General features: G+C 36.8%; 1 protein-coding gene across 4 annotated transcripts in view; it reads left to right on the top strand.

Annotated features, from left to right (window-relative positions):
• Positions 1 to 26594, top strand: part of AP4E1 (adaptor related protein complex 4 subunit epsilon 1) — a 54451-nt gene that overhangs the window by 16303 nt on the left and 11554 nt on the right. For 3 of the 4 annotated variants that reach the window (XM_078079346.1, XM_078079342.1, XM_078079345.1), the window contains exons 8-17: positions 1865 to 1938; positions 6690 to 6812; positions 7129 to 7238; positions 10044 to 10172; positions 11108 to 11231; positions 11332 to 11450; positions 15851 to 16153; positions 18196 to 18310; positions 21710 to 21833; positions 24885 to 25143. In XM_078079346.1, coding sequence (XP_077935472.1) covers positions 1865 to 1938; positions 6690 to 6812; positions 7129 to 7238; positions 10044 to 10172; positions 11108 to 11231; positions 11332 to 11450; positions 15851 to 16153; positions 18196 to 18310; positions 21710 to 21833; positions 24885 to 25143 — 1480 coding nt within the window. The remainder of the gene's footprint in view (positions 1 to 1864; positions 1939 to 6689; positions 6813 to 7128; positions 7239 to 10043; positions 10173 to 11107; positions 11232 to 11331; positions 11451 to 15850; positions 16154 to 18195; positions 18311 to 21709; positions 21834 to 24884; positions 25144 to 26594) is intronic. The other variant, XM_078079343.1, reaches the window with a different exon arrangement.

The raw sequence follows: 26594 nt of genomic DNA, 5'->3' as shown, positions 1-26594 counted from the left end.
ATGAATTTCATAGTAATGCAACCAGACCTCACTGGTCTAAAAAGATCCAGTGACAATATGTTGTTTACTAAATTCATTAACTCATTATTTTTCTTCTTTCCTTTATGGATGAATTTGGGGAATACGTACAAAGTTACAAAGAATATGTACAAAGAGAGAGCTTACCTCCAGAGAGCTCAGTTGAATAGAATTAGGCTCAATGAAATAAATAAAGAGTGGAACTCTTATGATGTTGTGGAACATTAGAATATTTTCTCCTTTGTCCCAACTCTGACATTTTATGTTAACACAAATCTTGTGTTTCTTAAGACATGCTTAGCTCAGTGTGGCAAAGTAAAAATGTTATTTTATAACAGATTCTAATGTATTTATTTATTTTTTTTTTTATTTTTTTATTTTTTTTTAGATTTTAATTTATTTAACAGAGAGAGAGAGCACAAGTAGGCAGAGCAGCAGACAGAGGGAGAGGGAGAAGCAGGCTCTCCGCCGAGCAGGGAGCCCGATGCGGGGCTCGATCCCAGTACCCTGGGATCATGACCTGAGCCGAAGGCAGCCGCTTAACCGACTGAGCCACCCAGGCGCCCCCAGATTCTAATGTATTTAATGAAAGAGCTAATTTACTGGAAAAGTCTTCTTATATTTATATTCTTTTATGTCTGTTTGAATATTTTCTTGTGTTTTATAGCATTCTTAGATTTAGGTTATTAATGTTGCTTGATCATGTCTGCAGATGTTTCCACATTTTCATGTGGTTAATTATGACTCCTATGCCAGACATTGGCTTTTAAAATTGATAAACTAGACTGTAATCTAGGTGTAGTATTACCAAATTTGGGGCGGGGGGAGGGTTGTAATGTCTGCTTTGTGGTTATTGTCTGGAAAAAGTGCTTATGCAATAAAATGAAGGATTTTAGAATATGGTTCTGGATTCTCAATGGATAGTTATACTTTAGTCAAGACAGAATAAAAGCACATGCACTTCAAATTAAATTTTATAGCTATATATTTGGAAAAAAGAAATTTTCTGAAAAAGATGTAACATACATCATGTGTTATTTGTGTAGCCTCACATTATTTTGATCTCTTTGTTTTACAGTGTAGTTTCTCTGCAAGACTACTGCGTGTATTGTATGTTGATGGTAGTTCTTTTTTCTATTCGTGCTTTTCGAATTTGTAAAATATAGACAGAAATGCCAGTTGAGAAGCCACAGTTTCACACTGACCTCTTGCAGAGGACTTTTCTAGGTTGGGAGGCAGAGTGCTCTACAAAGCACTGCATTTTCTTACAGTATCTACCTCAACCCAGCTACTGTAAATGTAATCAGTAACCATAAAGGCATAGGTATGATAGAAACCCATTTCACAAAATGTAATTTCTTTATATTTAACGTAAATGAAAGTTAAAATTTTTTTTCCAGAGAACCTGGTGCTGCTCAAAGAAAGACTAGTATTTGAATATTTTTTAAAAACTATGTGGTTACTCTCTGGAATAATCTGGGTATGTGAGGTATTACTGTAGTAACTTGAAACAGGTAGCATATTTTATTATAAATAAAATTATAAAAGGTAGTATGTTCAGCCAAACAAAAGCCTGGTTCATAGACTAGGTGCAGGTAGAGGAAAGAGTTGATTGACTTAGGGATATCTTTCCATTGACTAGTCAGCTTTGATAAAGCAGGAAATTAAACTCAAGAAAAAGAACAAATGGAATCTTGAAGAAGTGAAATTCCCATAACTTCATAAAATGAATTTCTTTCACTTCTTTTCTGTAGATCCTCAGTTTTAAAGAGAGAGAAGTTTGAAAAACTGTTTTATTGAGTTATAATACTATAATTCTACTGCAAATAAAATATCTTTTAAACAGGACAAGTGAATTAATGTATGATGTTCTTGATGAATCCTTAAGAAGAGCCGAGCTAAATCACAATGTCACATATGGTAGGTAACATATGTAAATGCTACTCTAACGATTAACAGTGTTTTTCAGGATTGTAACAAAATGTGTGTTAGAATACTATAAATTCCAAAAGAATTGTATATGTTAATTTTTAAGATGGTTCTTTGGGTTATTATTTTTCAGTGCAGGCATTAGATAACTAATAGAAATAATTTGAAATTATGGCATTGTTTTACATGTTGACCTAAATTCATTATTAAAATTATCTCTCTCTTTTCTAAATATTTTAAAGAGAATTGTTTTTATATTGAAAGTATTCACTAAGCATCTAATTGACTGTGAAGGTTAACACAGTAGATCCGTTCCATACTTAGGAAGACGGTTCTTAAATAAATCAGTCAACTAGTCATCAAATATTTCTTAAATTTCTGTTTTTTGTCAGGTCCCTGTGCAAGGTGCTTGGAGTACAGTTGTGAATAAAACAGTATTATCATTGATCTCACAGACTAGATGGAAAGGGTCAGGTGGTGTAAATGTTACAAAGGAGAATTATAGGGTGCTGTGGGAGAAAGAGCAGCTAGCCTTAAGTAAGAGAAAGAACACGGAAGGTTTTTCTGAAAAAGTGATATTTAAGAAGACAACTGAAGGAAGAGTAGAGTACAGACAAAGATATATGGCATATATATATATGTATGGAATAATAAATATATAGGCAGTAGCTATATGTTGCATACAATTTTATAAAGTAATTTAGTGATATGAGATGAGTAATTTGGGGGTGGAGGACTTAGGAAAGTAACCCAAAAACTTCCAATCTTAATAGCCAGAGGGAGGAACTATTAGTTCTTTATTGATTAGTTTGAAAAAGCCCAGTAAAGAAATTGGGGTATTTGGAAATACTCAGAAGCAAAGTAAAACAGTTTGAATTTTGCATGTACTGGAGAAGAGCAGTAAGGAGACACTGAGAAATTAACTCAAATGAGAAGTCATTTCTTAATCTAGTAAAATACTGTGAAGTAGGGGAGGAGGACCATTGTTCTTTCAGACAGTGGTAAACTGAATCTTTAAGGACATTGATTATAGAAACGTAGGGCAGACTAGAGGGCAGAAATTGCACTAGTTTACCTGTAAGAAAAATGCTTGACAAAGATGGAATAGGAATAAGGAGAAAGGATTGCATGTGTAAGACTAGTACGAGGATGATAATATATATGATAGTGAATTGAGATGGTAAATTTTGAAGGATAGATTTATGTTTTGCATGAATAAATGGTAATTAAGGCAATAAAAGTGGTTTATTCACTTGTTCAATCAGCATTTATTGAAGGCTTACAGAACAAAAACTTGATTTGTAAACTAGGTACAGATTGAGGAAAGAGTTGATTGATTTATTTTTCCATGATGAGTCTGGGAGATTAAAGGAAAATGAGGTAGACACAGTCCCTGCCCTTATGAGTGTATAACATAATGATCAGTTGATATTATCTAGGATCCTACTGTCTAATGAGAAGAGTCAGGCCAGAGGTAAGGATGATCCTTACTGGCAAGGTGGTTTGGCTAGGAACTGTCAGAAGCTCCAAAGAAGTGTCAGAGTCTTTGCAGGCAGCCAAGTAAAAAGTTTTGTTTGAGATATAATTAGCATGTAGGATAAGAGTTTAAAAGGCTCTCAAGGAATTCTGTTTAGAATCAATTAAGGATTTGCTTTTCTTTTTCTTACAGAGAGTTTTTGTTTTGGTAATTGACATTTCAGCTTTAATTTTATTTTTTTGAATAGGTAATACATGCACATGGTTCAAAATTCAAAAGGTACACAAAGGTATACAGTGAACAGTAAGTGTCCCTTTGACCCTTACCACCGACCACCCAGTTCCCCTTCTTGGAGATAGCCACTGTTACCCGTTCCTTTGATTTGGAGAATGCTGTATACCTGAGGAAATATTTTTTAATGTTCTCCACTAGGGTGTCTCCACTAGAGTCCAGCGATACTCAGGGACCAACACCAACAGTTCGTTTCTTTGTAGGCTGTCAGTCCAGTGTTCACCTTGCCATGGAAACCTTATAGTTTCTTTTGTTTTATTTATTTCCTTTATTAAACTTTCCATTGTTAGGCTCCCCCCCTTTTTGTATTGATATGGTTTATAACTTACAGTTATTTTATCATTGGTAGACTGTTATCTAGTAGTGCTAACATAAATATTTTTTTGCTTAAGAATGTGAATTTTAAATTATGAACTTCATAAGGGAAGAGACTGTGTCTATCCCAGTATCTGGCACTAGTTCAATCAATGAGTAATATGTTTTAATTGGATTAAAAGAAAAGAAGATTACTTTTATCAGTTGTCTGATTGAATTTTAGTCTTTATACCTTCTAAACCATATTTTTATGACAGCTGCATTATTACAACTTACCTTAAAGTTAAATCAAGACATAAATCACATCAAAGACATTTATTGACTACTGTTATGTACCAGGCATTGTACAAAGTGATATAGAGCATACGAAGAAGTGTAAAATACAATCTTTGTCTTCAAGGAATTTACAATATAATGGGAGAAATAGCTTATTTATGAAAGCATAATACCAGTATAAGGTAGAATGCTAAGGGGTGGTGCAGGGAATAAATATTACAGGAGTCCAGAGGTGGTAGAGATCACTGTGGGCCTGAGGACACACATAAGGATTTATTGATGTAATGAGGCCCTGAAAGGTAGGTAGGATTCAGATAGCCAGAAGGGAGGTCTAGGGGGTCTAGGCAGAGGGAACATGAGAGAAAGTGCAGAAGTGGGGATGTTTAAAACTGTTTCAGAGAATATTGACTTACCAGCAGCCTGCATGGACTGTTCATAGTGGGAGCAGTGGAAAGGCCATATGGCAGAGGTCCTCTTGTGAGAGCCAAAAGAGTTTGGACTTGATACTGTATAAATTCAGAGGTATGGAAGTTTTTTAGGCAGGGTACTGATAAGATGAGAGTAACATTTTTAGTAAGCTATTCAATAAATTGGGAGAATTATATAAAATGGAGTACAAGGAACAGAACCATCAAAAGTAGATAGAAGTGCATTTCCCTGTTTTTCCTACTTAGTGGATATTATTAGCATATGACTCTGAAAGGTGGAGAAATGAAGGTAAACTGGTTAGGGACCTTGGGATGCAAGGAACAACACCATGGTGAGTACCCTGGGTTTTCTTTTTGCCTCATAGTTCCCAGACTGGGTACTGGAGAGCCAGCAACCTGGAAATGCTGACAGGCGCAGACAGAAATGCCCCAAGAAAAAAGCCTGTTGTCCTAGCCAAAGGACTGACGAGAAAAGGGCAAAATAGCAAGATAGCAGTAGCTTCTCTATTCCAGCCAAGCATCACAAACAGCAAATTATGTCATGGCAGAAAAGACTGAGTGGGAAGCCAAGAATTCCACGTCACAAGGTGTAACCAGCTTCCTAGCCCTCCACTGGACTTGTGGAGAATCCCAAGAGGAGAGCCAGAATTTCACCCCTGCCAGGTGCACTGTCAGTGGAGATGATGTGGGAAGCCTGGATTTCACATATTTAGGGATAGGGGGTTAATGAAGTACCTCTCCCCTCTTTGCTGGGGTGGTGTTAGAGGAAGCTGGTGGAGAGTCAGAGCCTTCACCACTGGTCAGCGATACTTAGGCCACCCAGCAGTGTCAGTGGAGGCCATGTAGGGAGCACTAATGAAATGCCCCTTTCTTTCCCAGGAGGATAGTATCAGCGGATGTTCCCATCCCCTATCCAGAAGGAAACAAGGAGGCAGAGTGGAGAACCTGGGCTTCCACACCCACTGGGTGGTACCCACATCTCCCTGCCAGAGTGGGGTCAATAGAGACTTACTTCATATGAAAGTAAAGTCTAATCTGAAGGATATGGGATCAGTGGAACTTCAAATTTTGTGCATAACCCTACCCAAAATACATATGATAAAACCACAGTATCACAAATGGTAGAATGTTATTAATTTTTAATTTGGTTATTTTTACTTGATGATATTTTGGTTAGGACCTGGGTTGCTCTGGAAGAGAAAACAAAACTTCACATTGTGTTTTTATGTGTAGAAATCTTCAGAAGCACTTTTTTGAAACTATTGTAGAGGGGAGGAGCAGAGAGGCTTCTATTTCATTTTGTGGACTTATACTTAGATTTTTGTAGAGTTGAGGCATAAAGGGACTTAGCTCTGGTGGAAAAATAATTTTAAAAACCTGTTAAATTCTTTTTCACCTCATTTATGCCTAAGTTGACTAATAAATGCAATTTTTGAACTATTAATTTTACCTGTACTAGCTTTCCAGAAATCTTATAAGCATCTAAATAAGTTTTTAGATGAGTAATGAGAAGCTTTTGTACTAACACAATTTGATAGCAGGAGAGTTCTGGATGGGAGGAATCTGTAAAGGAAACCATGTCAGTTACAATAGAAAATGGAGCATCATTAAGGACAGGGGTTTTTTGTCTTTTTTTTTTTTTTTTTAACCACTGCTGTATCCATACTATTACAACAATAGGAGGTGTTCAGTAAATACTTGTTGCATGAATGAATTCATCATTTTTATCTATTAATATATAAATAATTCTCTTTAGATTGTGCTGTGGTAACATAATCCTAATTACTGTGTAAGCCTGAAAACAACAAAGTTCCTAACTTTGAAAATTTTTCATAAATAAGATTTTTTACTAAAACTGACCTTTTAATTAGTTTGTTTTGTTGTGAGTTCTATACAGGTATGTTTTTTATTATGCCTAAACATGATCCCTGATATTTTGTATTTTCTTTCTCTAGCTATTCTTTTTGAATGTGTACATACAGTTTATTCTATTTATCCTAAATCAGAATTACTTGAGAAGGCTGCCAAGTGCATTGGAAAATTTGTTCTGTCACCTAAAATAAATCTCAAGTATTTAGGTAAGATGATTAGATAATTTTTAAAAAAGATTTTACTTATTTATTTATTTGAGAGAGAGAGAGAGAGAGACGCTCGCGTGCACCCATGAATGGGTGGGGCGGAGAAGAGAGGGAGAGGAAGAGAGAATCTCAAGCAGACTCCTTGCTGAGGGTGGAGCCCAACACAGGGCTCGATCTTATGACCCTGAGATCATGACTGAGCCACCCAGGTGCCCCAAAATGATTAGATAATTTTGACAGAAATTACAAAGAGAGCTCTTGAAATTTGCTGGGTATTTGTTTTCAGTCAACTGTATAATGTAATCTTTGTTTCTAGGACTGAAGGCTCTTACCTATGTTATACAACAGGATCCCACTCTGGCTCTTCAGCACCAGATGACAATAATTGAATGCTTAGACCATCCTGATCCCATTATTAAAAGAGAGGTAAACTAGTATTTTGAATAGTATATGCAAAGTGTTAGAACTTTTAAACTTTTTTTTTGGTATTATGGAGAGAATCAAGTAGTGGGCGTTTGTGTGTGTGTGTGTGTGTGTGTGTGTGTGTGTACACACAGTGTATTTTAACTTTTGAGTATATTTTATTCTTTCTAAAAAGTCCTTGTGTCAGTATCCTCACAAATGGATTTAAACTATGAGTTGGAGGAGTTAGGTTCAGTTACCTGTATGGACTCATTAATATCTTTTTGGGTCAAGAGGAAAACTGAATCCTATTTCCAGGTCTTTCTGTTAATGCAATTTAAGGTGTAATTTATGACTATTAATATTTTTTCATATTCTCCTTAGCATCTGTAAAGTGGGCTAATGTTTTCTCTATTAAATATGTAGGAATATTGAAAGAATTAATAAAGACATCCCCAAAATGATTTGAGCTGCTTGGAAGGAAAGGGGTATAATTTACTTAATTTTTTTTCAACTTTTTCCTTTTGTAAAATAGCTTCAGTGTCCACTTGAGTGTCCATATAAGTATTTATGTTAATTTTCATTAAAGAAATCATTCTGTACCTTCATTTAAAATGGTATATGGGACCTAGTTGAGTAGATATTTTTATTTTTGATTTTAAAAATAGTAAAGATAATTTATTAAACATCTAAATTACTTAAAAGCAATGAGTTAAAAATATTTATTGAAAGAAAACTATTTCATTAAGCAATTGTAATTTTAAAAGATAAGATTATACATTTTGAATTTTAGAAGGTGCTATTTATGAAATAAAAATATTTTTGAGAAACTGTCATATATGTGTGTGTGTGTATATATATATATATATATATATATATATATATATATATATGGGTTTTTTTGTTTTTGTTTTTTGAGATAGAGAGCAGAGAGTGAGGGGCAGAGGGAGGGGGAGGGAGAGAATCTTAAGCAGGCTCCACACTGAGCACAGAGCCTGAGGCAGGGCTTGATCTCATGACCCTGAGATCATGACCTGAGCCGAAATCCAGAGTTGGATGCTTAACTGAGCCACCCAGGTGCCCCATATTTTTTCTTTTTGCATTCGTATTTTTAATCTTCTGAAAATTGTTACCTGCCTCAAATGAATCTGGGAAATTTACAGATATACTAATTTCTATGTGTAGGCATCATAGAAAAATGGTACGGCACCAAAGGACAATAACTAATAACTGTATGGCTCTTCCACTTTGAACAGATAGAGAGCATGCATTTACTTTGTGTGATTGGCTACTAAATTGAACAGAGTTGACTTAGGTACAGTTTTCTTATTGCTATATTTAATTTGGGGGCTCTCATTTAAAAATGAGGGTCAAAGGGAAAATAAAGTTATCATGTCTGATCTGTTTAAAATGATCAAGTCTGATCTGTTTGTCTATTACCTATAGTGAGAAAAGTAGTTCAAATTCTTTGGGGAAGATACTGAGTATCAGTGGTGCCCAAGAAGGCACTGTAGTACTGTCTCTTTGAATGCCACTGTCACATCTAACCTCTATAAGTAGTTGCATACCAAGAACTTTGGTCCCTGGGTATGGAGTGACCTGTTGCTTCGGACTGGGATTCCCTTTTACCTGGTTTTATTACCTTTGTTTCTTACAGGGAGAAAGAAGACAAGAAGGAACTAGTATAAAAGACCTCTAGCCATGCAGTTCCTAATACCATATCCCATACAGTCCTGGAAATGCTAAATTATATGGTCTTAGAGTAGGAAATAAATTGGGTGTAAATTATCTAAAAATATATAATATATAGTTTAGAGTCTACAGGGAGCGTGTCTGAGACAGCTAGATAAATTGAAAACTATTGATAGGGCGACCTGTGTTTTTGTAGATTTTAAATGGAGTTAAAGATTAACTGAAACAGTTATCTTTTGTACTTGAAATCCTGGCTGTAAGATTGCAAAATTATAAAGAGCCCTAAAGGTATTTTGAACAAGTTTGACAAGTAGGGTATGTGGACATTCTCTTGCAGCTAATGTTGTTGATCCTAAAATACCAGTAAATGATACCTTCTCAGTATTGCCCTTGGTCTCATATTGATTTCTGGGAGTTATAATATTTTTAGAACCTTAATGTAGGGCCTCAGAAAGCCCAGCCAAATGGGAGCTTACTGTGGTACTGGTCTTCCTTCATCTTACTTGAAGAAGCAAGAGGTATATTCCTGAGCACTGAGAAGGTGGCTGTAACATGGTTTTTCCTTGCTGCCTGAGATTCTGAACATAGGCCTTGCTAAGGCTTTGAAGCACTTGAGCCACCAACCTTTGTCTGTCAGTTAGAGGCCATTTGCCCTCAGCTGACAAACCCACTCAAGGGCTGTTTTCTATTGTTTGGGTAGTGTGGAAAATATAGTTTGCAAGACTGAGTTTTTATATGTGTATGTAATGTGTGTGTATATACGTGCACATACAGGCATAAGTAATATAGGTTTAAGAAGCTGTTCTATTTTTTATAGATTATATGCCTTTTAACTTTTTAGTCTTTACATGGTCTCTTATGTAGAAGTAGTCAGATTATACTTATTGAGATCGGTAGAAGGCTTTTAGACTTTGAAATTGATCATAATTAATTTTTTTGACACTAAGTTGGTTCTACCTTTCTTAAGTTCTATTTCAGTTAAAATGTGCATTTCTTCAGCACCTGTGAACCGACTGCCCAGTTGATCTATGCAAAAGTGGGAGAATCAACTCTATTATAAACCTGTATATTGCTGAATTTATTGGAGTTATCATGCATAGTTTTATAATTCTGTTTTTATTTCTCTTTCTTAAATAGACTCTGGAGCTTCTTTACAGAATTACTAATGCACAGAATGTAACAGTGATTGTCCAGAAAATGCTTGAATATTTACATCAGAGCAAAGAAGAATATATTATTGTCAATTTGGTTGGCAAAATAGCTGAGCTTGCTGAGAAATATCCTTTGTTTAGACCATGAGTCATGAATACCTTTAGAGAGGGAGAAGCAGACTCACTGCTGAGTAGGGAGCCTGATGTGGGGCTTGATCCCAGGACCCTGGGATCATGACTTGAGCCAAAGGCAGACGCTTAACCGACTGAGCCACTCAGGCGACCCAGTGCCACCTTATCTTTGACTTTACTTCATACTTAGTTTTTTTTCTGGTAAAAGTTCTTGTTTTGCAGGGGGACCTTGGGATTAGGGATCAGCATGCTAAAATTTATCCTCTGCACTGTTGTTTATACTGGAAATTGTCACAGTAAGGTAGTTGGGAACTCCATTCACATATCACCTTTCTTCACGTTTGCTTTTTAAAAGTCAGAGTAACTTTGAAGGTCACAAGGAGATTCCATTCTTTTTAAGACGTCTGTTATTTAAATCTAAGAAAGAGAAAATGCACAGTGTTAATCCACTTGTCTTGGAAATTGCTTAAGTATAGTTTTGTCCTAGCCAGTGCTGTAGCTCTAGCCAGCAGAATGATAGAATTTTAGACTGAAGCGGAACAGATTAGAAAAGAGGTTAAACAGCTTGTTCAGGTAGACACACCACATTTAGCCTCTTTGAAGTGTAGATCATTTTCCATTATTTGTTAGTCAGCTGGAACATTTCTTTAAATTATTTCACACTTATTTATTGGATGCTTAGTTATATACAAAGAATAGTGCTAGATGAAGCAACATGAACTTAGTTTATTAAGTTTATTAAATAAGCTTTTATTGGGCACCTATTTTACATAAAACTGGCGTATAGAACAATTTATTGGCAGAGGTTAAAAGCAAAAATGACAAAGTAGGATGGGTTGGGGGTTATTCTTTAATAAAAGGTTGATGCAGAAAAGATAATTTTAAGAAGTGGCATTTGGAAGTGTACTTGTTCTTAACACTGTGGACACATATGCCCCTGATAATGCATGGTTTATTCAGACAATGAATGCTGTGTTTTCAGTGGGAGGAGATGTCATGCATCCTGATATTCCCAATAACTTTATGAGACTGCTTGCGGAAGGTTAGTAAATTACTTCATTCTGTAAAATAGAGATCCCAAAATTAAATGTTTTCTTAGAGAATTTAGTGGAAGTTAAGATGATGTATCAATTTCGTTGTAGGTTTTGATGATGAAACAGAAGACCAGCAATTAAGGCTTTATGCAGTTCAGTCTTATCTCACTTTACTAGATGTGGAAAATGTGTTCTATCCACAGAAATTTCTTCAAGTTATGAGTTGGGTAAGCAAAGTACATTAGATCATAAGTATTTATAACATTTTTTATAAAACCAAATACTAACAATGTATTTCCTTCAGAAGTCATTCAGTTCTACTCTGCTGACTCCAGCTGTCAATTTTCTTTCCCAGTGGCTAGTTTCTATCACTGAACTATCCACTTGTCTGTTCATTCTCCCTGCCATCTCACTTATCTGGTCTTTTAAGTATAGATAGTTGGTTAGATATCTGTTTGTGTCTACAATACATTTGTTGTGTTTTCTGTGTGAATGTTAGAATATGTGAACACCATGCATCTGTGTTATATTAGTTTTCTGTTGCTGTATGTTACCACAAACTTAGTGCTTAAAACAACAGAAATTTATTATCTCACAGTTTCTGTGGGTCAGAAGTCGAGACATGGCTTAGCTGGGTGCTCTGCTTAGGGACTCTCAGAGTTGCAGTCTGGGTGTTGGCTGGGGCTGCTGTCTCATCTGAATCTTGACTGGTGAAGGATCCACTTCCAAGCTCATGTGGTCGTTGGAAGAAATCAATTTCTTGCAGGTGTAGGACTGAGGGTTTGAGATCCAGACTGTTGACTGTAGGCTACTCTTAGCTCCTAGAGCTGCCTTCAGTTTCTTGCATGTGGGCCTCCCTACATGCCTCCTTGCTTCATCAAAGCCAGCAAAGGAGATCATTTCTTTGTAAGAAGAAGGTCACATTTTATGTAATATAATCATAGGTAATTGCACGCATACCATCACCTCTGTGTATTCTTTGGTGTGCATATGGGTGAGTTTCTTTAGGGGGAGATTTGGTGAAGTACAACTACTGGATCATAAGTTATACATATTTTAATATTTTATACTTTGGCCAAATGTTAGCATGTTAACTTAAACTTTACCCAGACTTTTATTTAAGATATTTTTCTCAACTACAGGAAAGTTGAAAGACTAGTATAATAAATACCTCTATACTTTTCGTCTGTATTCCCAGTTAATATTTCTAACCACCTTTGCTTTACTGTATCTGTATCTATATGTAGATCTACCTAAATACAGTTTGTTTTGCTGAGTCATTTACAATAGAGTTGCAGACATTATGACACTCCATAAAAAATTCAACGTGAATCTTCTAAGAATGACATTGTCCTGTCATAGAACCATTATTACATTGGTAATAAGAAATGTAACATTAATCCATTAATATCACTTACTATATATATAGTCCGTGTTCACATTTATCCATTTGTCCAAAAAAGGTCTCTTATGGTTCTTTTTCTACTATTCCCAATCCTGGATCCAGTCAGGGTTCACAAATTGCATTTGGTTGTCTTTTTAGCCTCTTTTATTTTATACTGACCCTCAGTTTCTTTTTGTTTTCATGACAGTGATTTTTTGGATGAATACTGTTGACTTACAGAATATCCAGCATTCTGAATTTGCCTCATTATTTCTGGTTTGGTTAAACATTTTTTTTTTTTTTTTTAAGATTTTATTTATTTATTTGACAGAGAGAGACACAGCGAGAGAGGGAACACAAGCAGGGGGAGTGGGAGAGGGAGAAGCAGGCTTCCCGCGGAGCAGGGAACCCGATGCAGGGCTCGATCCCAGGACCCTGGGATCATGACCTGAGCCGAAGGCAGACGCTTAACAACTGAGCCACCCAGGTGCCCCTGGTTAAACATTTTTAGTAAGAATACTACATCAACAATATATACTTTCCACTGCATCATTAGGACGCATATAGTATCAATTCCTATCGTCATTGGTGATTTTAAGTTTCATTGTTTGGTTAAGATGATGAATTTTAGATCTCTCCATTGTAAAGGTGCTCTTTCTCTTGGAAATTTATAGCTAATCTGTAAGGTGATTCTATGTGGCTATGCATGAACATCTTTTCCTCAACTGCCTTTCACCAATGGTTTTAGTATTGGTAATCCTTGCCTAAATGGGTTATTGTATTGGCAGCCATTTCTTTTTTTTCTCCATGTCACTCTATATATTTATAGTGCTTTTATTTCTTTCTATAACATACAGATTCTACAAGTTTTGTTAGATTTATGCTTAAGCATTTCATTTTATTTAGAGCAGTAGTAAATAAGTTGTATTTTTAATTTTGGTTCCCACATGTTTGGTGCTAGTTTATTCAAGTACAATAGATTTTTGTATTTTGATCTTGTCTTTGCAATCTTGCTTTGCAATCTTTGCAACCTTGCTGAACTCACTAATCTAGGATTTTTTTTTTTTTTGTAGATTTCTTGAGACCCTGTTAAGAATTTTTACATCTCTGTTCATGAGATTTTTTTCTACTCTGTTGGTTTGGTTTTGGTCTGAAGTCAGGAATGCTCTTTCCTCTTCCATGTTCTGGAAAAATTGTATAGAAGAGTGTTGTTTAATTTTTAAGTGTTTGGAAAATTTCCTGTTACTGATTTCTAGTTTGATGCCATTGTTGTCAGAGAAAATACTCGATGAATTCAGTTAAGTTTGTTGAGGTTTGTTTTATGGCCCAAGTTATGTCTTACTATATGTTCTGTGGGTGCTTGAAAAGAATGGGTATTCTGCTGTTGTTGGATGGTGTGTTCAATAAATGTTGATTAGATTCTCTTGGTGATGGTGTTGTGACACAGGTGTTGAGATCTCTAACTATGTGGCCTCCACTGACACTGTGAAGGGGTCATCTTGCTATGGCTGAGCAGTGGTGAAAGTCCTGACTCTCCACTAGGCTTCTCTTGACACCACCCTAGCGGAGGTGGGGAGGGGTCCCTCTTTATACCTGGGTAGAGGTGAAGTGGCTTCATATGTGGTCTTCATGGACACTGTGGAGGAGTGGTCCTCTCTACAGCTTGGTGGGGATGAAAGTCTTGGCTCCCCGTCTGGTCTTCTCTGTCACCACCCTTGTGAGGGAAAGGGGGTGCCTCTTACAGCTTTGTAGGGGTGGAAGTCTTGGCTCTCTACTCTGCCTTTGCTGTGTGGGTGGGTCTATGGTTTTTTTCTGTGTAGTGCTTGACTGGAGTAGAAGGGTTATTGTCTGAAAGTTTTCTGGCCTCTTGGTTCTTTGGCTAGAGGGCAGGCTTTTCTTGAGGCCAGTTTGTCTGCGCCCATTGGTGTTTCCAGGTTGCTGGCTTACCAGAACCCAGTCTGGGGTTTATGAGGTAGCAGATAACCCATGGTACTATCCCAGCCTCCTTAGCAGTCAGCCTTCTTTTCTCCACCTATTGGTGTCTTTTTTTTTTAGATTTTATTTATTTATTTTTTTGACAGAGAGAGACACAGCGAGAAAAGGAACATATGCAGGGGGAGTGGGAGAGGGAGAACAGGCTTCCCACGGAGCAGGGAGCCCAATGCGGGGCTGGATCCCAGGACCCTGGGACCATGACCTGAGCCGAAGGCAGACGCTTAACGACTGAGCCACCCATGTGCCCTGCTGGTGTCTTTTTATGTATGCTTTATATATAACATCAAGGGTTTTTAGGTGTACTTATTGGGAAGAATAGGGGAAGATGCATCTACTCCATCTTCCCATTAATTTTTGAACTGGGATTTAGATTACTGGCTTTTATAGAGCTATCTTCCATCTTACTAAACCACACAAAAAATTATCTTGCTACTTTAAAGATTGAACTTACTTAGTTCTATTTATTTTTCCTCCTGTTCTTGTTACTAGCTATAAAGTTTTCCTTCCCTGTCACCTCACCTCCCCGTTGTTTTTTTTTTTCCTGCTGATGCCAATGTTACACCAAAGACATGAAAATACTCCATAAGTAGCACTTAGGAAAGATCTCACACTCTATGAATTATCAGTTTATGATTCTTAGGCCAGTAGGATTATTTATTTAGGTGATTATAAATAATCACCTAAATAAGTTAGATGTAAGAAAAAAGATATGTAACATAGATCAGTGTTCCTCAGAGTTTCTTCTGTGGATCATCTATATCAGAATCAGCTGATGCTGGTTCAAAATGTGTATTGTAGATCCCCACCACAGACATACTAACTCAGAATATCTGGGGGTAGAACCTAGAAATCTGTATTTTTATGAAATACCTCAGGTGACTCTCATGCATATTAGCATGTGAGGACCCCTGGTTTAAGTGCTTATTGCAAAATAAGTAACAATGTGGACATGCGTGTAAAAAGCAATAACCAAACCTGAAAATCAGAAGAAAGTGAACTTGTAAAGGTATGCTGCTTTATATATTGTTAATGATAAAGATGTGGAAACCTTTTTGTATTGACTTCCAATTCTTATATAATTTTGAATCTAAAATGTGTAATTCTATCCTTATCTAATAATTCGCCATGAGAGTAGGTTTAATCTAGAGTAAATTGACTCCAGCAGTAGCTACTTTGTTTGGATTTCTGAGTATAATTTGCTGTGTAACTTTATATTTCTATATAAACATCTCTTTGTTTTACTCATAGGTGTTAGGGGAGTATTACTACCTCTTAGATAAGGACACACCAGAGGAAGTCCTAACCAAGCTCTACAAGTTACTTATGAATGCCTCGGTTTCTTCAGAAACAAAAGCCTGGTTAATCGCTGCTGTTACCAAGTTGACATCCCAAGCACACTCTTCCAACATAGTTGAGAGATTAATCCAGGAATTCACCGTATCTTTGGATACTTGTATGAGACAGCATGCATTTGAATTAAAACACTTACGTGAGAATGTGGAACTTATGAAGAGCTTGCTTCCAGTTGATAAGAGCTGTGAAGACATGGTGGTAAGGCATCTGTATTTTAGCTTTGTAAAAATTGCATTGTCTGTAAACAGAATAATTCTTGCATTTGTGAGGTATCTGGAGTATATCAAAATACAATTTCCGTAACACTGAAAATGAAGGTTGGAGTTTTTCTCACATTAGTATGAGAGAGAATTTGAGAGCTTCAGGTGAGTAGTGATCCTGAATAGTTGGGACTAGAGGAGTATATCTTCTGGAGAACTGCAGTGAAGGCATTTATATCCAGTGACAATCGCTTTTAACATACGGTAATTCAAGAATTAAACGTTTTTAGTTTCCTTTGAATTTTTCTAATATGTTGTTTAATTATTACTGTGTTTTCTTTGAGAATGTAAAAAATAGTTCTCTGTTGCATTTTGTCCACCTAGCATCTAAGTTCTTTCCCACTTTGGAACCTGATCACCCACCTTTCCTTCTCCCACCTTACTTTCAGCTGCCACGCTTTTTAACCTAATGGGCTCAGTTACTACTCACCCTCTGAGTGTATACTGGTCTCTCCCCTAGACTGGCATAAATTAGGAAGTTGCCAAAAGGAAGCCAGATTTGTACAAATTTTTATTTGTCAGGTGTCCTATAGTTGAGAAAGAGGAGAGGAGGGGTAGCATTCCCACTAATTTTGACTCAGATTTTCATGGCTTGTATTCATTTTGAACCTTTGTTCATTGGTTCTTTCAGATAGCTCCTCAAGGGCAGAGGCCTTTTTCATGTTTGGTAGGCATTCCAGAGACATTCATTGAAATGGTGAATAAATACGCTACACACAGTATTAAACTAGGAAGTAACCTGTTTCCTCTTTCCTCCAGTAGAAGATAGTGATGATGACATAGCTTCATTGTGTAAGAATCTTATTGAAACTAAACCTTTCCAGATTCAGAGTGTGACTTGCTGCTTAACTGTTAGAGATTCACCTGCCCTTCTAATTATCTGAGTTGTTACCGTACACTTGGCTAAAGCAGGAGAAGCAAACCTGTGGCTTCTGAAGCTACCGCTGCCATATCCTTTTGTATAGATCTCACTCTTTGCTCACTTTTTCTTTTCTCCTTTTCCCCTTACTCTTTCTTCATCTCATTTCTTTTCACTTAATCATTCTCTCGTACCTTTCTATTCCTGCTGAAATTAGGTAATTTTCCATAGATTTGTGAAAAAGCATTTTCAGGTAGAAGAGAACAGGATGGTTAAATCAAAGGCACTGTGGGAGTCGGAATAATGGCCTCCCCATGGTGTACACACCTTCATCCCTGGAACCTTAAATGGTAACAAGGACTTTGTAGATGTGATTAAGTTAAGGATTTTGTGATGAGATTATCTTGGATTGTCCAGAAAGCATGATCACAAGAGTTCTTATAAAAGTGAGGGAAGAGTCAGAGAGGAGAAAGCCAACTAACAATAGAAGCAGAGATTGGAATGATGTGGCCACAAGCCAAGGAATGGTGGCACCTTCAGAAACTGAAAGAGATAAGGAACTTACTCTCCCTTGGAGTCTCCAGAAGGAACAAGCCTTGCCAACACCTTATTGTTAGCCCCCAGCAGCAAACTAATGCAGACCCTGTAGCTCCTGGTGTAGGTGTCTCTTCTCTAGTAAGTTACAATTCTCCCATCCAAGTACTAACCAGGCCCGACCCTGCTTAGCTTCCGAGATCAGACGAGATCGGGCATGTTCAGGGTGGTATGGCTGTAGACTAGGTTACAATTCTCATGAGGGTGGGAACTGTCTTTGTCTCAGTCATAGCACCTAACATATGATTCTCTAACATACTGGATGCTCAGTTTATTCTGCATTGCAGTGAAATTGATCACAACTACAGATGACTTACTTTGTTACATTCTTAGCTAACTGTGAATATAGATGTTTTAGAAAGGTAGAGAGTTTGGTAGCACTTGGTAGCACTTTTAGAATTGAAGTTCAGTTTTACCCTTAAAAATTATTTTTGGGACATATGGATTAAAATTAGTTATGTGAGTATACAGTTTACTGTTTAGGGTAAATTTTTTTAATTTCTAATTTTTGCTTCACTTTAATACAGGTAGATGCTTCTTTATCTTTTCTGGATGGTTTTGTGGCCGAAGAACTTAGTCAGGGGGCAGCACCTTACAAACCTCACCACCAACGGCAGGAGGAAAAGCTTTCTCAGGAAAAAGGTAATTTTTCATGAGTCTGTAACAAGCTAAATTGTAGGGACATCATTTTTTTAACGCAATTGACATTATAGTCATGTAATATAAATAACTGAGGATGTTTACTTTTATCATCTCTCTTTAAATCTGCTTGTGACTTGTTTACCCTGGTTAGGTCTTTGGATACCCAGAAAAAAGAAGTTAGCCCAGAGATATTTCCCAAAGTCATAAGCTCCATATACATAAGCGCCTAAGATAGCCATTCTGGAATTTTGAAAGAACTCGAAGGTGGAATTATCATGTTGGGTCGCTGTGCTAGACAGAGGGCTGATAGTCAGTCACATGAGCGTATCTATAGAAAAGTTTGAAAAAAATATCTGGTCACCATGGACTTGTGAGTTTCATTTTCATTCTGAGCAGTCTTATATAAACTGTTAGAATGCTTCCTCCAACAAAATATCTGATCAGTGAAGTTAGAAACAGCTAAGAAAAGAAAGAATAACTTTATATTTCAGAAGTATAGCCTGTCAGGGAAAGATGCCTGTCATGATTTTGGTAAAGAGGAAATCACCGAGATGTTTGGATGATGGATGGGAAGTACGCATATGAATAAAGAGAGACCACTGAATATTCCCTTTGTAGGAGTTCAGAATGGTAATACTGAGAAGTTCAATGCTGAAAGCTCTTTTTCTCCCCATTTATCATCTAATGATTTTGTTGAATACTTTCCAGGCTCTGTGGTAAGCATATGAGTACAATTAACTGGTTGATCTTAAAATGACACCGAAAAAGTATAAGTTGCAGTTCAGCCATCTGCTTCCTTCTCCTGACTCTTTCTGCATACTGTTATTTTCCTCCTGCTCCCTACACACACATGAACTCTTACATGTCTAGTTAACTTTTAAAAAAATCTTTGGCCCTTCCAGTCATTCACCTCTGTAAAGATCTTGGGAAATTTTCACTGAAGAATGAAAATAATGTGGTTTGAAGTTCATTCTCAGCCTCGAGCCTTTCCAGACCTTCCTTAGATGACAGCGCTTAATTCTGTTGTCTCAGGTTTGGAATTGTATCTGTCTCCAGATGCTGTCCCCTTCTATGTCTAGTTTTTTTTCTCTCCACTCTTAAACTCTGCCTCTGATTTTGAATTCTTTCTGCTCTTTGCTTAAACTATATCTTTACTTGATCTTTGGCTTAAACTCTCCTTTTTTACTTGTTCATAGGAAACATTTCTTGAGCTCTTCACTGCTACTTTGTTAACACAGAGGCTTGATAACTGTCACAGATGCTATTAAAAAGAGGTCAAAATGGGACAGAAAGTTAAACTACATGATTGAAAAACTTAAAATGGGAGGATTTTCTAGTTGAAAAGGTCCTTGGAAGGATTTAGAGAAGTGATTTCTTTTTTTTTTTTATTATGTTCAATTAGCCAGCATGTAGTACATCATTAGTATTTGATGTAGTGTTCAATGATTCATTAGTTGCATATAACACCCAGTGCTCATCACCACACATGCCCTCCTTAATAACCACCACCCTTCTATAACCCTCAGTTTGGTTCCTGGAGTCCACATCTCTCATGGTTTGTCTCCCTCTCTGATTTCTTCCCATTCAGTTTTCCCTCCCTTCCCCTGTGGTCCTCTGCACTATTCCTTATGTTCCACATATGAGTGAAATCATATGATAATTGTCTTTAAAGAAGTGATTTCCAAACATGATTATGAATTAGAATCACAGAAGTTTTAAAAAATGATACAAATTTTTGAGCCCTACTCCTGTATCTTTTGTTTCTGAATCTCTGAAAGCTTGGCCGTATGTGGGAAATTCTACAAAGTCATCTTGATCCTGGTTATCAGATCAGCATTTGGAAACTGCTGATTTAGCCTGAACCCTTCACTTTATAGACAGAGAAGTTAAGGTCTAGTTCATGTACCCAGTTAATACCTGATGTATATCAAGAACTCAGTTCTCCTGGTTATTAATTAGCCTATTATTTTTTTTCTACTGCACATTGATTTCTCATCTATATCATTCCTTTAGATATAGAATTTATTTATTCTATCCTAAACTAATTTATTTAGTTCTCTTTGGATTAGGTGCTGTTTCCTTTGGAGGAGACAGTATAATAGAATACTTGAGAGTGAAGCTCTAGAACCAGGGTATCTGCTTTCTTATCTGGCTCTATCATTTTTCCTATTTTTGTAATCTTTGGTAAGTTCATGGTAAACTGCCACAGTTTCTCTTTTGTAAAATGAAGATAATAATTAGAGAAGTTCACATTTATATTTTATAAGGCACTTTTTATGATTTAAGAAGGTCCTTTGTATTAAAATCCAGATAGTCCAAAAAGATAAAAATATGCCAGTTAGGATTAGGTATAGCTACATAGCATATTAGAAAACAAATAAATAAAATGTGTCCTTATACAAGGCAGAAAATTACTGCTCTTTCCCATTAAAGAAATTCCAGAAATAGGCAACCTAGGATTGATGATGGCTTCATGAATGTAAAGGAGGAAGGGAGAGAAGAAAGATGTTTTTTCTTCCAGGAAGATTCCTCCCAGAAGTTGTGCACAGAATGTGTACATAATTTCATTGGCCAGAACTCAAGCACATGGCAGAGGAGTCTGGAAATGTCATTTCTTTTCTGGGTGGCCATGTACCTAGCTAAGAAGCAAGAGTTCTATTACTTAAAAGAGGAGAATGGATATTGGCATCTGCTCTACCACAATAACAATATGAATTTTTATAGCTCTTGATTGAATTCATTTGGGTATACAGATTGAAAGGAATCTGAACCTGAGTAAACCTTATTCTTTTGCAGTAAGGGAAATTTCACATTGAGGGCTCCATTAGTCCATTCAGTATAGGAATGTGCCTAAGAGCATTTTGTTAAGCAAAAACACGGTTGTCTCTTCATTCATAGCTCATTAAACATTTTTGTCTGGGAGCAGCAACTTTTCAGTGACCTGGTTTATCAGTTATCTTTCCTAATTGGATGTTCCTTTAGCTTCTAAGGGAGGTGAAAAGATAAAAGTGAAGTATCATTTGTCTTTGATCAACTAATGGCATGTAGACGGTAGTCGACATTCAATAAATCATAGCTACTTTATTACTATTACTGTAATTATTTGATTAGATCATCTCCAGAGTCCCTTCCAGCTTAAAAATTGTCATTGGAGGGGTGTCTGGCCAGCTCAGTTGGTGGAGCATGCGACTCTTCATCTCGGGGTTGTAGGTTTGAGCCCCATGTTGGGTGTAGAGATTACTTACAAAAATAAAATAAAAAATAAAAAATTGTCATTGGATTCTAACCTTTAGTTACTTTATATCAGTAGTGAATGGTACCTTTGATAATTCCTGCTTTTCCCTCCTAACTTTTGCTTTGTTTTAAATATGAACTTCTGTTATTGTTTTAAAATTCTAGTTCTCAATTTTGAACCATATGGACTCTCCTTTTCTTCATCTGGCTTCACTGGACGACAGTCTCCTGCTGGCATTTCTCTTGGTTCAGATATATCTGGGAATAGTGCAGAGACCGGGCTGAAAGAGTAAGTTCCTTTCTTATTAAAATCGAGAACATAGGAGTATTTAAATGTCTTTAAATGTAGTAGCATCCCTGAAAGCTGAATTCTGCATGGGCTGTTTATTGCTTTCAAGGTATTGATGTTGTACAAGAGAACTTGTAAGAGAGCTTGCTTACTTCCAAGACAGCATAATGTATATAGACTTTACACATAATAATGATGTGTGTGTTATTACTGTGTATTGTGTGTATGTATGTGTATGTATGTATGTTTTATGTGTGTTATACACACATTTATACATACCTTTGTACATATATATATACACACATATGTATACACGTACATTTTTTAAAGAAGTATGTGAGAATTTTTATATACAGGTGAATATTCAGCATATCATTCTACATTCCTCATAATCTTCTACAACCATTTCATTGGAAGATTGACAGTACAGAGATGAACATAAAATAAGATGACTGACTTCATTTAAGTAAGCTGTATACTTTGCTCAAAATGCTTCCAGAGCTTTTTTCTTGCCACCGTGAAAATTGATGATACATTTGTCTAAATGTCTTATATGGAGCAAAATCTTCAGTCTTTTTAGGTAGATTTTGATTTTGGAAATATAAGTTAATTTTAGAAACGTGATTAAGTTAAAAAGTGAGATAATATATATAAAGGGCCTCATAAAATCCAGTGCATAGTAAGTGATTGATACATGGTAGCTGCTACTATTAATACTAATTGTCATTGCCATCATTATCAATATCCAAAAGCTGAGTTAACCAAATGAAATTAGTGATCACTCTGGATAATTTTGGTTATTGATGTGATGTAAAGTAATGAAAATGGCTTCCTTGTTTGTGAAGGAGCTTCTAAAAGAGTTAAAAAAAACTTTAAAAAAATTTTTATTTTAATTCCAGTGTAGTTAACATGCAGTGTTACATTAGTTTTCGGTGTACAATATAGTGATTCAACAGTTCCATATATTATTCAGTGCCTATTAAAAAATGTTTTGAGTAGTGGCAGCTTTGTTGGAATAAATGTAATAAAATCTCAAAGGTGGCAACTTTGAAAGATGACAGTTGAATTTTGAGTCCTCATATGTTCATTATGGAGTCAGTCACTTTATTTTATGTTGATCTTTGCATTTGTCAGTCTTCCAGCATGATGGTTGGAAGAAGTATTTACCAGAAGACTGACACATAGATTATAAGGAATATAGGATGATATACTGAATGAAATTCTCTTTCTTAGCCTTTTTTCCTGCTCTGTTGACACCCTTTTCTTTCCCAGACATTTAATTTTGGTATTCCAAGTATGGGGAACAGATATGATTTGTGAGCATTTGAATGTAGAGGTGATAGCAATTAAGTGCCCCAAACAGAACAGTGGGACAAGGGAAGGAGAGGACAGGAACCCTCTAAACCCAGGGAGGAAACTTAGTCTCTTTTACCTGCACAACAGGTGACAGCATCTGTTTGTTTAGTACTGAACTGAGATCTGGGGGACTTGACAATCCTTGTAAATCCTATACATATACATGTACTACTCTGAGAGAAATGACATTTGGCAGAGCTGCTAAGGAATAGTACATATGCTGTGTTACCATGAAATGCAACATGAGGGATGAATATAAAATTTCTTTCCAAAGAGGACCACAGCTTACACATGATTTCAGAATTGGGAACCTATGTGGTAATTGACAAGGCAAATCAGTTTTAGAGAGCAGACAGCCACTCTTCTGCAGTCTCTAGCTAAAGTTGAGAATAAAGTAGTAGCAAGCCCAATTTAGAATTTCTTACCTTAGGCCCTATTTGGGGGCTATCTCAAAAGGGAATTCCTAGAGCTGAATTAAAGTGAGTTACAGAATTTACATCTGTGTTTGAATGATCTGATTAAAAACAATACAAAGGTATGCCATGTAAAATCACGAATTATATTATTGTCAAAACCCAGGCAAAGATGATTCATGTTTAAAAAAATTCTTTTACAATACATTTCATATCATAAAGAGGCATATTTTGTGTTCTTACTTTTCCTGCTTTTTTAAAAAAAATATTTTATTTATATATTTGACAGAGATAGCGAGAGCAGGAACACAAGCAGGGGGAGCGAGAGAGGGAGAAGCAGGCTTCCTGCCAAGCAGGGAGCCCGATGCGGGGCTTGATCCCAGGACCCTGGGATCATGACCTGAGCTGAAGGCAGATGCTTAACAACTGAGCCACCCAGGCGCCCCTATTTTTCCTGCTTTTTAGGCTGCTGATATGTAATCCATGACAGAGAGAATTTGTGTTAATAGTAGGCATGTATGCGGATGAAATATGCCAGAAAAATCTTTAAAGTAGGTTGAAGCTCCTTTTAGGCGTATTTTTCCTCTCCTTTCCTATTTTGCCTGTTGTTGTGGTTTGGATTCCCTGGGAAGTACATTCCATGATGGATTTAGTATGCAGAATATAAAGGAGTGCCCTTGTGACTACCACCTGTGGAAGGAAGGAGAAAGAAGCAGATTTGGGCAGAGAGAGAAGTTAAGATGCAATGCAGTCTAACAGCAGTCTCTGCTGACCCCATGGGGAGCTCGGAAGTTAGAGTGGCCCTTCAGAGTTGTCCTGAGTTGGGTCCACATGGGTGGCCAGGACTCTATACTTCTGTTCATCAGTCACTCACTGGGTGTGGGCTGCCCAGGGAGGGGGCGATGTGTCCCTCTACAGCTGAGGCAATCCCAGGGAGGGCTTAATACGAAAACTGTATGTATGTATGTATGTATGTATGTATTTGAGAGAAAGAGGAGTGAGAGAGTGTGAGCAGGGGGTTGGGGGCAGAGGCAGAGGGAAAGAATCCCAAGCAGGCTCCATGCCCAGTGCAGAGCCTGATGCAGGGCTGGATCTCACAACCCTGAGACCATGACCTGAGCCGAAATCAAGACTTGGACGCCTAACCGACTGAGCTGCCCAGGCATCCCTGAAAGCTGTTTTTAAGAGGCCATGGCAATGATGTGTTTTTAAAAAATGCCTCAAGAAAGTAACTCTTCAGCAGTTATTTAAGTTGACTTGATTTCATTCTTAATCTCTTTAGGACAAATAGCTTGAAGCTGGAAGGTATAAAGAAACTGTGGGGGAAAGAGGGTTATCTTCCCAAGAAGGAAGGCAAAACTGGGGATGAAACTGAAGCTCCGCCCGTTCCTCAGGAGAGTATAATAATGGAGACTGTAGACCAAACTATAATAAAAAAAGACCAGTGTCAAGTCCTTATCCAGTCTAAAGAGGAGAAAGAAAAGCAGCTGCTGGCATCATCATTATTTGTTGGGCTAGGATCAGAAAGTACAATCAATTTGGTAAGTAGTCCATTATATTCCTCTGGGAATCTGTGTCCCTGTCTTGTACAAAAAAACTGGCTCTTTGAAGGTTCTCGGCTTCCATACACATGGTGGAAAATGGCTTCCCCATCTCCAGAGCCACCAGTGACACACTTTTTATATTCCTGAAAGAGAAATTCTAATTGGCTTAGCTTGAGTCAGGTGTTTTTTTGTAGTCCAGTCAGCTGGGGCAAGGGTCAGGGTCCAAATAAAGTTACAAATATGACCACAGGTATTACTCCCATGGGTGGATAGGACAGTTCTCAGTGGGAAGGGGGCTTGATGGAAGTATTGGCGATAACAGTAGTTTAACAATATTGATATGTCTATGGAAAAAGTACTTCTCAAAATGGTATTTTAAATAGTAAAGAATAGGAATCAGTTTAGATGTCTAATAGTAGGAGAATGGGTCCATAAATTATATTAGCTCAGAATATTACTCAGCCATTAAAAATGATAAATACTGCATTGTAAAATAAAAAAAATACATGTGATATATTAAGCAAAAAGGCAGAATATAAAGTTTTATTTGTACTCTGTTTATAATTGTTAAGATAAAAGTGTATTGAGACTGAAAGGAATTACACAAAATGAAAATTACACTCAGGCATTATGATTATGATGATTTTCAAAACTTTTTATGTTGATATATTATCATAGTAAAAGAATGAAAAATTGGAGTGAAGGGCAGGTGCTATTTTGAGCATCTGAGAATTCCGTGTAATTTTCCATTTGGTGGACTGATGGACCTTCCTGGTACAGAACTGTGATTAGAGCTACATTTTTGTCAGTTTTACATCATTCCAGTTCTTTCTTCCTTCTCCCTTGGTGGGATTTTCCCTCCATCCCTATACTCTTTGCCTTTTTCTCTCTCTTTTCTAGACCCCATTTCTATCAGACTTGATATTCCCTCCTAAGGAAAAAAAATTTCAATCTAGATGTATTAATAAGTAATGGATCTTAATGCTGTTTCAGCATTTGCATTTCAGTAGCAAAGTGACTTATCTTGGGTCTTTAAGGTGTTCCAGCTGGCTGTGGTAAGGGTACCCGTGAATGCCCTGGCACCGTAGGGCAAGTTCTCAGTGGTCAGAGTGCACCCAGACTTGTGGAGCCATGATTTGTGAATCCCATGGCTGGTGTTGAAGGATTCCTGTCCTCTCAACAAAGTGCAAAGCTTTCAGTTAAACAGTCTTTCTCAAGAGAACATTCGGTGTGACAAATTAATTGTCAGGTGTTTTTTTTGTTTTTGTTTTTGTTTTTTTTGTTTTTTCTTTTTTTTGTGGTGGGCTTGATATCAGAAGTGTAATTCCATTTAAGGTATACTAGATCCATTTTGGGTTAATTTTTTTTAATGTAATTCACTGTAAGGATCAAGGCTTTTTCCCCCATCTTTGCCTTCTACTTTATCTTCATTTTTATTTTTTTAAGTT

Source organism: Halichoerus grypus, chromosome 8 (assembly GCF_964656455.1).
Source record: "Halichoerus grypus chromosome 8, mHalGry1.hap1.1, whole genome shotgun sequence".
NCBI classification, from domain to species: domain Eukaryota; kingdom Metazoa; phylum Chordata; class Mammalia; order Carnivora; family Phocidae; genus Halichoerus; species Halichoerus grypus.
Note: the sequence above shows the minus strand (reverse complement) of the source record. Positions and strands in the feature narration are given on the sequence as shown.